The sequence below is a fragment of the Charadrius vociferus genome, unplaced genomic scaffold (genome assembly GCF_000708025.1).
Source record: "Charadrius vociferus isolate BGI_N301 unplaced genomic scaffold, ASM70802v2 scaffold92, whole genome shotgun sequence".
Classification (NCBI taxonomy): Eukaryota; Metazoa; Chordata; class Aves; order Charadriiformes; family Charadriidae; genus Charadrius; species Charadrius vociferus.
Window position 1 is genome coordinate 2,996,452 of NW_009647874.1, and position 16,364 is coordinate 3,012,815.

At 39.3% G+C, this 16,364-nt stretch overlaps 1 protein-coding gene across 1 annotated transcript; it reads left to right on the top strand.

The window, feature by feature from the left end:
* Window positions 1-860: 860 nt before the first annotated feature.
* On the top strand, window positions 861-7,085 carry MFSD9 (major facilitator superfamily domain containing 9). Its single transcript, XM_009883074.1, has 5 exons — window positions 861-972; window positions 2,194-2,237; window positions 3,511-3,640; window positions 5,507-5,716; window positions 6,265-7,085. Exons 1-5 carry the CDS (start codon window positions 903-905, stop codon window positions 7,053-7,055), a joined length of 1,245 nt encoding a protein of 414 aa, XP_009881376.1. The 5' UTR covers window positions 861-902; the 3' UTR covers window positions 7,056-7,085.
* Window positions 7,086-16,364: the final 9,279 nt, after the last annotated feature.

Consider the following 16,364-nt stretch of genomic DNA (forward strand, 5'->3'; position numbering starts at 1 on the left):
TTTACTTAGTGATACGCATTGTTACAGTGATTCAGGCTTTGGGCGTGCTACGCAGTGCTAGTCAAGTTGAGCTCAAGCAGTCACTGATAAAAGGTGATCTTGCTCTAATACATCTTTTGTAAGGGTCTGCTCTGGCATTATGTGCTGTGCCAGGTGGTAGTAGTGAAAGAACTACTGGTGAATGTGGTAAGCTTAACAAAAGGTAAAAAATCAAAAGGAGTAAGTAGGAGATCCTTATACTGTTGAGGATGGGCAGAGTCCTTTGCCCTCCTCTTACAAAACATTTTTCGCTTACATTTTTCTCTTTTTCCTTTTTTTTTTCACATTTCTTTCTTTTCACTACATTTCTTAAGTTATACATAAAGGCAGTCTGTAGGTAGGTTTAGATCTACCATAGCTTCTTCCACATTGTCATTGAGAGTTAAAATACTGTAAGTTTTCCAAATACACTCTCTCTGCACAAGTAAAAAGTATTTTTAGGTGACTGAAATTACAGACCACTTTGAATTTAAAATACTGGTATGAAGTACTTTTCTTGTTAAACAGATAAAGTTTAATATATTTAAACATTAATTATTCCTTTAATATATATATCTTCAGAATTGTCATATCTGGAGGGGGAGAGAAAATTGCATTTTCATAGTTTTGACTCCTCTGTGAGGCAATCCTTTATCTTTCAGTTTATGTGTTTTTGTAATTTTGTACATACTGGATGCATTGTAGAGATTACAACATACTACTTAAGCCATGGAAAATTTTCTTTTGATCTTGTCTTGAAATGGAAGTAATTTATTTTTTAAAAAAATTTGACTGTTATTAAGACAGTTTGCCATCATCTTTGTAAAAGTGATCAGTTATTAAAACTTTTCCTGCCTTGTTTTCAGGATTTATTTGGTGTGAGCATGGTTGTTCCCTTAATGAACCTTCATATCAAATCTCTAGGAGCAAGTCATACAGTTGCTGGAATAATAGGTGAGTGGCAGTACTTGAATGATTTACCAAAGAGCAAGATAATGTGAACTGGATTATGCCTTACTGCAAATTGGACAGTGTAACATAATTCTTCCCTGCTAGTAGCATAATAAAAAGTAATGCCAAATTCCAAGTAAAACTGTAAGGGCAGCCATACTGTGTTAGACCCAAAGACCTGTCCAAACTTGCATACTGAGAGTAGCCAAAAGCAGGTGCTTGGGAAAGAGCATCCTTCAAAAGAACAAGGAAGTCTTGTGGTAATACTTGTACAGATGCTTTTCCAACATCCAAGAATTTGCAGCGCAGCACCTTTGGGAGCTGGAGATGTTGCTTTTACTTTTATTGTTATTTACAGGCTTTGCAAACAGTACTTCTGCAGCTGGTTCTCCTGAACTTTCCAAAGCCTGTGATTGCTCCTATTTTGATCAAATTCTTTGCAGCTGTCTTTTTGGCAAAATATTTATTGTCTTTAAGGAGTATTTACAAGTAAATTCCGAAAGTTTGGAATTTTATCTTAAAAATAAAGTGGTAAGATGAGGTTCCATTGTTCTAAAGTTCTTATTTATATCTTATGGTACTGTTTATGGTTTGTAATGATAAAACTGATATTCTGTGTAGCTATGTGTGGCTGATGTAGGCTCTGTTATTAATTTTTTTTATTGCCTTCCTTTTTTATTTTGGATGAAATTTAGCACTTTTCATTAAATAATTCCCGTTCTGCTCTTAGTATTGTCAGAGTATTATTTTAAGCATCAATTCATCAAAAAATGTTCTTATTTCAACAGTCTGCTTTGATTTTTAGCTTTACAAGAAACTGGATTTTGAGGTGTATTCTTATAAATGAAAGAGGCTCACACATGTTTCTTGCTGGTACCTTGTAATAGGTTGAAGTGCGAAGTGGAAAGTATTTAATGCCTCTCAGTAATGAAATTCTCTCCTGATTATGAGAAGGCAATTATAAATGCCAAGATCTGTTTCGTTTAATACACCATACAAAGCAACATCATTACATAGTTGTACACGTTTTCAGCAGAAACTATTTCCTTGGTTATGTACTGAACTCCACCCTTTGTCTTGCTCGCTCTTCCTGTTCTTCTAGTAAGTTATTCCCAGAGTTTCTCTCATGTTTTGTCATTTAAAAATTTTCTGCAGTTTTCTTTTTTTTTTTTTAGAAAAAATCAGTTTAATTTTTAACATTGGTATTTTACTTGTGTGTTTTAGGATCTCTGTATGGTATAATGCAACTATTTTCCAGCACATTTGTGGTGAGTTCTAACACTGCATTCCTAAGCATATTGGTATTTCTATGGATTTTAGGGGAAAAAAAGGATGAGGTTAATAATAGGGTTTCTTGAAATGTTTATAGTGTTCATATAAGCATTTTTGGTTGGTGGAGCCAGTTTCAGTGTGTGTGGAAAGTGTTTGTTTCATTTATAAGGAATTATCAATTTTTTCAGAACAGAATACAGTCTTTAGACAAAAACTAGAATCTAGATTTGTGCTCAGTAATAAGTTACTGAGCACATCTCACAGAGACTCTCACAGAGGGTTCTCTTCAGCGTTGGTGCTTGTAAAGCAGTTTTCTTCAATGTAGTAGCCTGTCCAAAAAGCAGTCTCACAAGTCAACTCTTCATAAGCCTGTTATCTAGAGTTTGCTTTCCTGCTTAATGAGTAGTGCCCCGTAATTTGCGGTATGGCCTAAATTCATGTATTATGCTTTTGAGCTTTGTTTGCTTTTGTTTTCTATTAGCTTTTGATTTTTCACATCCTAATCTAAGCAAGAGTGCAAAGACTAAACATCAAGGCTGAACCTCTTGAATGTATGCTTTACCTACCTTAGATCCCTATATGTAGCCAGGAGCACCTTTAATATTACCCTGGTACCTCCTAGCTTTCAAGAGAGCAGATTTTGAGCATCTCATGGAAAAAAACTCTTTCAGGGTTTGTTACACAAGCCATCTGGGATAATTAGCTTCTATAATCTCGTGGCATTTTATTTGAACTGCAAGACTATTGCCTTCCTTCATAAAAAACTTGCTGTTTGGAATCCAGCTGATTTATAAGTATGCTACATGCACGTTTACTGTTTGCCTTTCTTATAAATACTTCCTATTTGTCTGCATTCAGATGGCTAAGATTGTTCCTTTTAGGATGCTCAGCAAGTGTCTAGTACATAGCGACCACTGTTGCAAAGAAATATTTGTGGTTGGTTGTGATAACAATTTGCAGAGGGCCCTACTACTAGTATTTCATTGTGTTTATTGCAGGATTGTATTTTTAAGAGAGAGACATTATTTTTAAAAAAGCTGTATGCATGACATGAAATAGAATGATAGTTTCAGCAGGTGCACTGCCAGCAGAGCAGAACTCAGCTCATCACTTCCAGATTTTGAGCATTTAGGAATGTTGTGTAACAAGCTTATTAAGATTTCATTGGCAGTCCTTTGATCTCTTTTCTCAATTTAATTTAAAAGTACTGATTGCTCACTGTACATAGTTAAATGTTAATGCTAATCTTAATTTCCTGCTTTATGAAAGGGCTGCTGGAGTGATATAGTAGGAAGACGGTATTCCCTGCTTGCTTGTATTCTTCTCAGTGCACTGGGGTATTTCCTTCTTGGAACATCCACCACTGTGTTCCTGTTTGCCATTTCTAGAGTTCCTGTAGGTGAGTAAATGCTTGGCATTTTGTAGTTTAAATTTCCTGTAGTCTCAGCTTCAAAATTGTTACCATAGAAATTGTGTTATGTGGATGGCTACATAGCATCGTCATCCACCAGCACCAACTGAACCCTGGTAATGGAAAAATCTCTACAAATCACACCTTCTCATGACTTCTTTTCTGAAAATAATTTGAAATGAATACTCAAAAACTGTCACAACTTTTATGTTGCCTTGAGTGGCTGAATTTTATGAGAAAAGGAGTGCAGCAGTTCCTTGGAAGAGGCTATTGTAAAGTTAGTCATAACAGGTAAACAATACACCAGACCGCTGTTGGAAATTGTGTCCTGCGCTTGCAATGCGAAATGGAATGATATGTGCATTATTGTTTTTTCTCATGCTGAAAATATACCTCAAAGTGATACTAGAAAATTTGGCTGAAATTTTAGGTCACTGTTTTAACAGAATATTTATGTTGTGGAAAAGCATGTACGTTTGCAGCACTGGAGCCAAGTTTGTGCCAGGGTTTGTATCAGAGTTCTTTCAATAGCTGAACACCTTTTGCATGTATTGTTATATAATAAGCACTGCTATTACTGTGAGCACATCTACTAAAGGACACTTTCATGGTCCATAGTCTTGATTTCGGAACGATTTATATTGTTTCTTAATTTAAGGACAATTTGCTAATAAATTCTTTGGTTGATATTTGACTGCTTAGTAGAGGTAACACTTCTTAATACTAACAACACTGTGACAGCATTACCCTGGTTAGAGGGAAGGAGCATAAAAGATTGCATTATTAGTATTCCTGCAGTATTCTTACCCTTCTGTGCTCCTCTTTTGCCACCCACCAGTGTCCTATATGAATTCGGTATGTTACAATCCTGGACATCTCCATACTCAGCAAAGTTGGTACAGAGCTATGTTCATAAACAGACAAGCCATTCCTACTCCACCATTACACACCCACAAGTTCCTATTTTAGCGGCTGTTTTATTCCTAGTGTGCTCCAGCACTCGGCTAAGTTACTTCTTCTTTCAGCAGGGCTGCAGGGACACTCCTTCAACACAGATGCGTGAATAATTTTGATTCCTAACTCCATATCCTTGAACAGCCAGGATGATGGGCATGGCCCAACACGCTGCATGACTCTGGCATTGAAGAATTTGTGGTTTATGGAATCTTAAAAATAGATTGGGGTGCATCAAGAAGAGTGTGGCCAGCAGGTCAAGGGAGGTCATCCTCCCCCTCTACTCTGCCCTGGTGAGGCCACATCTGGAGTATTGTGTCCAGTTCTGGGCTCCCCGGTTCAGGACGGACAGGGATCTGCTGGAGAGGGTCCAGCAAAGAGCTACTAAGATGATTAGGGCATTGGAGCATCTTTCTTATGATGAAAGGCTGAGGGACTTTAGTCTAGAGAAAAGATGACTTGCGGGGGGGGGAGGATCTTATTGATACTTATAAATACTTAAAGGGAGGGTGCCAGGAAGATGAGAACAGTCTTTTTTCAGTGGCGCCCAGTGATAGAACAAGAGGTAACGGGCACAAACTTGAACATAGGAAGTTCCATCTTAACATGAGGAGGAAGTTCTTTACTTTGAGGGTGGCAGAGCACTGGCACAGGCTGCCCAGAGGGGCTGTAGAGTCTCCGACTCTGGAGACATTCAAAACCTGCCTGGACGCCGTCCTGTGCAACCTGTTGTGCTGTGGCAGGGGGGTTGGACTAGATGATCTCCAGAGGTCCCTTCCAACCCTGACCATTCTGTGATTCTGTGATTTTGAGCGTTGATATATCAGATAGCTTCTGTCATTTAAAATCTTTTGGAATGAGAGATACATGTCTTATTATTTTGTTTATATTATGTTGCAGGTATTTTCAAACACACGCTCTCCATCTCTAAAGCCCTGCTTTCTGACTTGGTTTCTGAGCGAGACCGCCCTTTAGTAATGGGACGCTTCAATGCAGCATCTAGCGTCGGCTTCATTCTGGGGCCTGTTGTTGGTGGCTACCTTACAGAGTTGGAAGATGGCTTTTATCAAACGGCTTTCATCTGTGCCTCTATCTTCCTTCTGAACGCTGGTAAGTTGTGTGTCATAGTTTGCATCTTGGGTCCCTTTATTCCCCACTTTTGTGTTTTTATGCCATTTGCAGTACCGTGAATTCGTGGTGTGTTTATCATCTATGGCATACATGTTCTGTATACCGACCCTACCCTTTAAATTTGAACCTTTGTGGAAGGGTGGAAATTTTGAAACAGTTAACCTCCAGATGCTTGCCCTTTGTATTGTATGTATCACTTTTGCATTCGGACGCAGGAATGGGAACTTTTAATATGCCCAAAGATGAAGACTAGAAATCAGAATTTTGGCTTTAGCCATTATATTTGTCTGTATGTTGTGAGTGGGACATCTTGGTGTGTTCCTTCCTTGCTTTCCCCGCATTTAAAATTGAATTGACACTGTGAAGAACAGTAGACTTAATCTTTGTAATTTTTTAAAGTGAAATGATTGTTGAAATACTTCTTAAATTTTGATCTTTACATCAAACAAAATGTTGCAGTCAGACTAATGTCTTCCATGTAAAGCTAATGCAATTGGACTAAATCAACTAATTTCTTATCTATGTAGGTCTTGTCTGGATGTTACCCTGGAGTGAAGAAAACACTGGCAATAGGGAACATCAACAAGGCAGCAAAGGAACGGACAGTTTCTCAGCAAAAGCAAATCATGACGTGCACTCGAAATCAGCAAGTAATGGAGCTGTGGCAAGCGATAGTCTTTTCCAGTCTCCGTGGGTCCAAGTTACAACAGTGCTGAAGAGGATTAAAGGAATTGCGTGTTCTGATCTGTGGGATATATTTTTAGTGCGGTTGCTGATGTCTGTTGCTATACTGCTGTACTACAGTAATTTTAGCCTGGCCTTGGATGAGAGATTTGGGGTAAAACCCTTGTTTGCTGGATACCTAATGAGCTATAGCAGTGCACTTGGAGTCCTGGCTGGTTGTCTGCTTGGACCGATAACAAGACTCTATCAGTACAACACTTACAGAATTTTGTTGCACTCCAGCACCCTTACTTGCACGTTGATTCTCCTGTATGCATCAGCGCTGAGCATATGGATGGTCATTTTGTCTTCCACGTTCTTAGCCTTTTCAACTACTATAGGTCGTACTTGTATCATGGATCTTGAATTGACCATTGGTGGGAATGAGGCCAGTGGTACGCTCCTAGGTGTTGGACAGTCTGTGACATCAGTGGGACGTATAGTTGCTCCGCTCCTTTCTGGAATTGCTCAGGAGTTCAGTCCTTCTGGCCCTCCAAGTCTAGGGGTTGGACTAGCCTTAATAGCTATTCTGATCATGAATGCGAACAAACAAAAATATTGTAGCCGTGGAAATGTTAAGTTAAAAAATCAATAGCTGCAAATTTGGATTGCATCGATGTATCTTACAGGAGAGGCAAAGTGAATCAACCTGGGGTGGTGCTTACACCTGCCAGACTTCTACAGTGATAACAGGATCTTTTGAGGGGGCACGCTATGTTCACTTGGACGCAAGTACATATAAATATTTCTGCTGCAGGGATGTTAATTCTAGAAAATGTTATTCGAACTGATAGCACTAGAATACTTGTGAGAGGGACAGCTGTTGCTGTATTGTACTGGCTGGGATTTTTGTATGGATTTTTCACCTTTTCAAAGGGAAAGAATGAATGACATGAAATACACAAATCCTGCTTGTAGCTCACATTTGAAACAGTGTTTAGATTGATAGATTGTTAAAAGACAGAAATTGATTATTTAATCAGAAGTGAATTTTTATTATTTAATCAGAAGGTGAATTTGCAATATGGCTCGTTAGCCTTAATTTCTTATGCTGTGGTCTGCTGCCATTTGCTGCTGTGACAGTAGCTTAATTAACAGGGTGTTTGCTTATGTGATTTTTGTTAAGCATTCTTTGTCTACAAAACTTGCTGCACAGCATGATTAGGCACCTTGGGGTAGTCATCCAACCCCTGCTTATTCCTGGTCTTTCCCAGGTAACAGAATTGGGTATATGCTAACTTCATGTATTAGAAGGCCTAAAATGGACAATTTTAGAATAATACAAGGTCATTCAGACTGAAAATGAGACTGAACGTAAGCTTTATTGAAACTTGAACTGGCGGTTGCTTTTTAGTAATAACTTCTATTGAGAAACTTTGTCATAAATTATTTGTCAGTATTTCCTGTGCAATTTTTCTACCTTCATTTTAAAAATAAACTTGTTTCTTAATTCTTTTGAATAACTGTTAAAGGTGTGCTGGAGCAACTAGCAGTAGTTCGTGGATCTGGATTAATGCATTCTCTCTCATCTTTGGAGGCGTAAGTGACATTTCAGTGACAAGAGAAAAACTGTTTATTTGTTGGTATTTATCTGTGCTGCTTAACTAATGAGAGGTTACTTAACTCTCAGAGCTATACTGAGAGTTGTAGCATTCTCCTGTGCTATTTACTGTTTGAGCTTATGTTACTTGCCCATCACCTTTTGCATTTCATTTGAAACATACAAAAAATGTATTTTGTGCTGATAATGTTCCATATGCTTTTCCTAGTTTTACTTGATGAAAGCACAAAGTCAACAATGTATAATTGCTGGGGATTATTTTTTTTTTATTAAAAAAAAATCAGTTATCTCCTTGAACATATCCGTGCAAATAGTGTTGCTGCTTCAGGAGAGTCATAGATGTTGTTTTGCATTTTTTACTTTTATTTTCTTTACCTTTCCCAGTGCCTGCTATCATTTAAATCCTTCTTGACACCTCAGTGATTCCAGTGGCAGCACCATGGGAATGTGTATAGAACTCTGAGTTGTTTTAATTTTATATATTGACATAATGAGTGTGTGTCATATTACTGCTATGATTTCAGTACATATCCTCAGAGTTCCTTATGGTAATAATCCGTGTTCCATTTCTCCGTAGGAACTTGAGGTACTTTCAAGTGTCTTATCTCCTCTTGTCTTGCTTGGTAGCTGCCCCAAAACATAGTTGCCCTAAATTTCCTGTTTTCTTTATTTCCATCTTTAAAAAAATATTTTTATGTTTTTTACTGAAAAACACCTTTTCGTAACTTTTTGCAACTATAGCAAAGCGTGAAGGAAAAGGGTAGAAAAAAACCCTCAAGAATTAATATATATGAAAGATATAGTAATTTTTCCTATACTTGTTGGTTATATGAGGTAACATAACATTTACCCTTCTAAGTTGCTGCACGGATTAAAGCTGAATTCTGTAAACACCATAAAATTCAGTTTATATTAACATATGCAGCTGCCTGAATATTGCTTACAAAAACTTCAAAACATCACTGGTTTTGTTTATACATAAGTGAAAAGTGTGCTTTCCACAGTCAGTGAATATTTTTGTTTTATTTTGAAAAATATTTCTCCATATAAGCTAAATAAATATGAAATTAAATAATCAAATTGAGAAATATGTGGAAGGCTGTGGTCTCAGGGACATGTTGCAACTGATGTTACAGAAGAAAAGTTTTTTACTTGAAGGCCAAAATGCGTTCTGAAGTGCTGCAGAGACATTTCTTCTTTGTAAAGCCTCATTTACAGAGAAGCAGAGAAGTTGCACTATTTATTTTCTTTTAAAGGGATAGAAGTAAAATGAAGTGACATTCCACATGTTTTTTCCCCTCGTCCTCTGCTGAAACTACAGCACAAAATAGAGGTGTTCAAGTCAATATGAAGTGCAGATGTTTTTGGTTTGCCTTTTTTTTTTTTTTCTTCAAGCTCTACCTTAAAATGATCATTTGCATCTGCGTACTTTTCACATAAAAGGCACAGGAGCCAAGGATTCAACAAGAAGTGTCTTGATAGTGAATGAGAAAGAAGAAATAAAAGAAAATAGAGAACTTACCAGTTTTGAGAGAGAGTGCTTAAAGCTACTGTTCCTACTGCCTGGAGACCATGTTTGTATCCCGTGTGTTGTCTCTTAGTTGCTGTAACTGTGCAAGCTCAGAGAGTGATGAGTAAATCCCATCCCTGGAGATGAGGAGATGTTATTCCCTCTTTTTTTAAGTTGGGGGAGGAGCAGTTGCAGCTAATTTTGGCTACAGGCTAGTGGGCTTTACTGAATTACTCAGCAGTTCCGTGAATCCAGTTGTGGTATGTGAAGACTGTAACAAAACAGATCTGAATATGGACTACAGAAAAAGTTTCTACCTGCAAATCACGGCAAATTAAAATTTTTCTCTTGCTTGCTGTTACTTTAGTTCTGGGTTGGTTTTCTTGGGCTTGTAGGCAGGGTTGGGGTTTTTTTTTGCTTTTTACATTTTGAAAATGTCGCTTTTTTAACAGTGACTACTTTTCTGACCTCTATGATCAGCTGACATTGAAGAGGCTGTGTACACAATGTAGTAATTTACGTCTGTAAAGCAGCTGGTAGCATATGATATGTACTAATTTTGTTGCTTTTAAATGATGAAGCAAATGTAAGATTTATTCCATGTTGGTGTACGCTGCGTACATACGAAAAGATCCTTTATAAACATACCAGTTCTGCAGATTGCTGTTTCTTGTCCTGTTTTCTTTTCTCCGAATTTACTCACTGCAGCACCACCACGGAGGTCAGGACCGTTCTCATTTTCTGAGAAGACGTTGATTATGCAGCAACAAAACAGAACAAGCATTGCTTACTAACAGGCTTGCTGGTTACCTCAAGTACTCTGTAATGCCATTGCATTCTAGCTGATGGGTATATTCAGGTGCTGTCAGCCCCTACTTGGTTACGGGTGCTGTGGAATACCCCTGAGTAAATGATGCTTTATAGCTTGGCACTTTGGGATTTGAAAACCCAAGACTCGACTGTGCTGTTGCTGCTCTAATGTTGAAGACTCATTCACAAAAAGCTGATCGTGAATCTTGTAAGGGATTCACTGGAGCCTGAACTTTGAGCTCCACCCACAATCATTTGATTCTCGGACTTCTTTCTCATAAAAATTAAAGAGTTTGTAGAGCTTGTTTTAAAGGGAAGTCTTGACAAACTTCTGTGTTAACTTGCAAGGAGAAATGAAGCCAAATTTCTAGGTATTTTAAATCCTAAATTAGCATCAAAGATCTATTCTTGAGATGTGCTACGCAATAGGAACTGTTCTTCCATTCTGTCAAGTTTGTAATAGTAGGATGGTTAGAGTTGGAAGGGACCCTGAAGATCATCGAGTTCCAACCCCCCTGCCATGGGCAGGGACACCTTCTGCTAGACCAGGTTGCTCAAAGCCCCATCTACCCTGGCCTTCCAGAGATGGGGCATCCACAACTTCTCTGGGCAACCTGTTCCAGTGTCTTACTGCCCTGACAGTAAAGAATTTCTTCCTGATATCCAATCTAAACATACCCTCTTTCAGTTCAAAACTCTTATCCCTCGTCCTATCACTACACTCCTTGATAAAAGAGTCCCTTGCCATCTTTCCTGTAGGCCCCCTTTAGGTACTGGTAGGCTGGTATAAGGTCTCCCTAGAGCCTTCTCTTCTCCAGGCTGAACAGCCACAACTCTCTCAGCCTGTCTTCATAGGAGAGGTGCTCCAGCCTTCTCATTATCTTCGTGGGCCTCCTCTAGACTTGCTCCAAGATGTCCATGTGCTTCTTATGTTGGGGGCCCCAGAGCTGGATGCACACTCCAGGTGGGGTCTCATGAAAGCAGAATAGGGAGCAGAATCACCTCCCTCAACCTGCTGGCCACACTGCTTTTGATGCAACACAGGATACGGTTGGTTTTCCGGGCTGCAAGCGCACAGGGCTGGCTCACGTTGAGCTCCTCATCCACCAACACCCCCCAGTCCTTCCTCTCAGAGCTGCTCTGGATCCATTCTCTGCTGAGCCTGTATTTGTGCTTGGGATTGTCCTCACCCAGATGTAGGACCTTGCACTTGGCCTTGTTGAACTGCATGAGGTTGGTGTGGGCTCACTTCTCAAGGCTGTCCAGGTCCCTCTGGATGGCATCCCTTCTCTCCAGTGTGTCAACTGCACCACACAGCTTGGTGTCATTGGCGAGCGTGCTGAGGGTGCACTCAATGCCACAGCACTGGTCCCAGTACCGACTCCTAAGGAATGCCACTCGTCACTGGTCACCACTTGGACATTGAGCCGTTGACTGCAACTCTTTGAGGGCAGCCATCCAGCCAATTCCTTATCCACTGAGTGGTCCATCTGTGAACTCCAGGTCTCTCCAATTTAGAGACAATAAATAGGAGGTCTTAGGTATGAAAAATAAATGAAGTAAACTGGGGTATTTTAAATGCCTTTTGGGGGTAAAAAATTACTTTTTTGAAACAAAACCTGTGGCAATGGGGGTGCTGTTGTAACTCACAAATCACAAATTTAAACCTAAGCACATTTCAGCTTATGAACCAGTGAGACTCACTAGAGCAGCCAGTGTAACTATTGCTTCCCCTTCTTCAATCTTAGTCCTGCATATTCTGTCAAATCCCACAGAATAAAAAAGCTTCCAAAGCACATCAGTGCTGTAGAGGAACCACATCAGTGTTTGCTGACTTGGGAATGATGCTAACCCAATCTCCCATCATGTTGTCCTATTAGAAGATCTGTCTACCACCTGCAAGAAGAATTCTTCTGATGGGTAAGACTCTCAAGTGGCTCAGCACAGTATCCAAGAGGGACAATTTTCAGCCCCAACTTTGATTAACTCCCAAATGCTAAGGTTCCTTCAATTATTCAGGGGAGAATTAAGCTGATGTGCTTTTTTATTGTTTTTTAATATCATGGTTTAACCCCATTTAGCTGGCCATTGAATAAATAGGCCAAGAGGGAGATGAAACTCTGTCTTGAAAGTTGTTCACACAACTGACAGTGTCAAGCACAGCTGCAGGTTTATCTAGAAAGGGCAAGTTATGTCATGGTCTGCTAAAATGTAGGATAAAAAAGGGCTGTTAATCCTGTCTCTCCCAGATTTAAATATCACCTGAATCAGGCAGTCCATGACTTCTCTCTCTATGGTGTCCTAAACCAGTTCCTCCTTCTCATGCTTGGACCTGATACCTCCTCCATCCAGAAAACATTCTGGCCTGAGCCTCCAATCTATCGTTGGCCTGGCAGGGGTTGTGTATTGCAGATGCTGTATTTTAAGCATATTCACAAGCATATTTTCATAGGATCAGAGCTATTGTAGTACAAAAGCATTCCTCCGACCAATTTCAAATCCTTCATCTTTTCTTCAGGAGAAGGGGAATGTTGGCAGAACCTAGACAATTTTGGAAATGGTCCCCAGCTGAAGAATTTCTTGAAGCGTCAGCCTAAAAATGTTGCTGGGGTCTGGAATTGGTGGACTTGGCATCACCTGAAAAAGCCAGGGTGCAGCCTGTGTGCTCCTCGAGACCCCAAGATATTTTTCACAACAGCATACATGTTATTTTGGCCGAATTTTTAACTTTGTTTCTCCATGAGATTTCTATGTGGCTTCAGCGGAAAAGGATATTCTCAAGTTTCTAAATTGTTATGCAGCACGGTTTTCTTCTGTTGAACACCCGTGGTTTCAGTGGAGCTTGCATTATACTTTAGTACCAAGTAGGACAGCCCTGAACATTTTGCCTCTTATGGCAAATCGTTCTTGTTTTCTCTTTCAAATATCTGCTTAAAACAGATAACTGGGTGCTTATCTACTCTCTAGCCCTTGCTATACCTACTTTCTTATCCCACTTACGTTCAATTTATAGGCCTCTCAGCAGCTGAAGGGGGAAATTCTCAGAAAACCTTATTTCAGAGTGTGACATACATATTTTCCTACTGTCCCTAAAACTGGACAATTGGGCATTGTGCTTCCTCACCAAGGCAGGAAAATATCAATGCTACAGAGTGTACTGGGGAGTCCATCTGGAAACAAAAAATCTGTATGTGGATTTGGCAAGTTTCCCAGTCACTGCTGAAGAGATGTGGTTTCCTGAAAAAGTGAAAAACATGTTCCCAGTCAATACATGACTTTCCCCATCAGATGGTGCTCAAGGACAGTTATTGGGCATTTCATTCTCCAGCAGGCAAACTCTCTTTGCTACAACAGGAAGGAAAAGTCTCCTCTGCAAGACAAAGTTAGATGGGCCTTTTAGAAAGATCAAAAAGTGCTATTGAACTTTTTTTTTTTTCCTTTGCAGGGAAAGAAAAAAAAAAAAAAGATAGGAAAAGGCAGACCTCTGACACAAACCAGAGCAACCGTTGGTTGAGAAGGGCTACCTGAGACACAGCCTGTGTCACCTGCTGCTGTCATTGCTACTGAAAAGAACAACCAGGATAGTTCCCAGAGGTGGTGAGGGTCTGACCCAGCAGTAGTGGAAAAGAGTCTAAAACGGGTGGGAGGAGCAGGAGTGGGGAAGGGAAAGAGCGCTTGCAAGGAGACAGCTCCAGGAGACTCGTGATTCTGCTTCACGGTGTAGCCATGCTGGAGATCTGCCTTGATGCTTGTCTTCTGTGGATCTCAAAGTGCTTTGGACAGGTAACAGCGTGCAAGCATGTTTGCATGTTTTGAAGCACCAAGCCTTTTTGAACATATTACATAAAAACAACCTGCAATTTGATGTACGTGTACTATGGGGCACCCAATTTAAGTACCAATGATCTGAGCATGCACTGTACTGACCAGCAGAGCAGTAAGATTCCTGAAAACTTCATTCATTATTTAGAACTGTGCCATAAAAAATTACAACCATTTGGGAAAATAGGCAGTGTTCCCCGGATACAAGCCAATTCCTTGGTCACTACCAGCACATGGAAGAGAAATCTCCGCAGGAGGTAAACTAAATGTTGCTGTGCAACACTTCACATTTATTTATTTATTTGGTCAAATTTCAGATGGGCCTGATATAAAAACCAGTCTGATCTGCAAGGAGGACATGGTTTCAAAACTGAAATCCACACTCGGGGCTTCTTTCTTATTCAAACATGATCCCGATAATGCAGTGATGGAGTACCCGCTGACAATTTTATTGATGAAACATATTTTCCTGTTGAAAGACAAATTCAAATTTGGTTTTAAAGCTTTCTGGCTTTGTTTGAACCTTTTTTTTTTTTTTTTTCAAAACAGGAGATGATCATCAAAGGATAGCTAAGTATTGCCTTCCACAAAAATCAGTTGAGAATAGACATGAACATTTGACTGAGATTTCTAGGGTTCACATAGCCATCCATCTGCAGCTTAGACTTTGCATTTGACACACAGCAGAAACTTCCATAGCTGGATCAAAGGAAAAAGACTAAAAGACCTGTGCCAATAGAAGAGTTTAAGAAGGCTTGACATTTCAGATACATGCATTAAATAAATATTTTGGAAAAGCTGTTAGAAGGAAAGTCTTAATCCCCATTTATAAAACTAATTTGTCAACCCCGCCCGCGAACCTTTGAAAGAAAGCTACCCTGTGCTTTTAAAAGGTAATTCTGATTTTTAATAGTTCTTTCAAAACAAGCTTAAATAAAAAAAAATTAATCTTATTGCCCACAGATTTAGAAATGTGCTAATGAAAAAAAGAAAAGTTATGATTTCACAGTGTACATTCTTCAATTAAAGTTATCGATCTTGTAACAAGTACAATGAAAATGATTTCTGCATTGTGCTGAAATGTGTAGCTGTGCTAAAGCAAGCTCAAAACTTAAGACAGATTAAGTGGGACAGAAAGTGCAAATTCCTGAGAGCTACAGTTAAGTATCATTTATTTTAATGCACCCTCCCTTCCCAGATGCACTCAAATGGCAGCCGTTTGTGCTGGGATGAAGAAGTCCGTGTTTCTTACGGGTGTTATTAAGGTGCACAGTGACTTCAACTTATTCCAGGACCCCGCTGTGCTACTTTTCTGTACAAACAAATTAGACGGAACATTTTTGTTCCTTGGGAGTGCATAGCTCAGACAAAGAAAAGATTATCTTTCCCCTTTTACAGATGAGGAAACAAGAAAAGTAAAACAAGTTGACCAGGGTCACAAGCATGAGCTGAATGAGCTTTCTTGAGTCTCAGTGGTCCCTGACTCAAACAGGAGACTGCTCGCTTTGGCTGTGTGCAGCGCTCTGCAACTATCCTACTGCTGTGTTTGCACTGCAACTGAGAAACTAAGGTGCAAAAAGCAATTTTGAATAAGAAAGTTATTTATCCACTTGAAGTTTTCTCTTTTTAGAGGCTTCTGGTGTCCTGCTAGGTGCTCTCAGCTGTTGTTGACATTAGTGAAAGTCAAGGTCATTCAGATTTCCCTTGGCGATTCTCAGTACCTTTCAAAGGTTACATATTGCCACAAATTCAGAAAGTAAAAATTCAAGCTATTCAGGTCTTGTCTCTGTTGCAACTCCTCTCTATAAACTGTATTTGCAATGCTGCTCCTACAGCTTGTTCCTTCTCTTCTTCCTCTTTTTCTGCATGACAGCTCTTCGAACAAACTGGGCTTTAGGAATATCTGTATTCTTCTTACAAAGTCTGTATGATAGGTGCATTGTGCAATTTTCAGTGTTACTCATATTAAAGCTCTGGGTAAAACAGTTGATTATAAATAAAATCTGAAATGATACAGATTTTTTTTTTTAAGAACGCATTCCTCACTGGACTTTCAACAATGATTTTCAATGGATAACTGGGTATTGAACCTGCGTGACTTGGTTCCACAAGAGATGATGTGATAAGGCACATTTCCATCCTATCTTAATAGTGGAAATAATGTAATTAAATCATTGCCATAAGTTATTTATAAAAGAGAT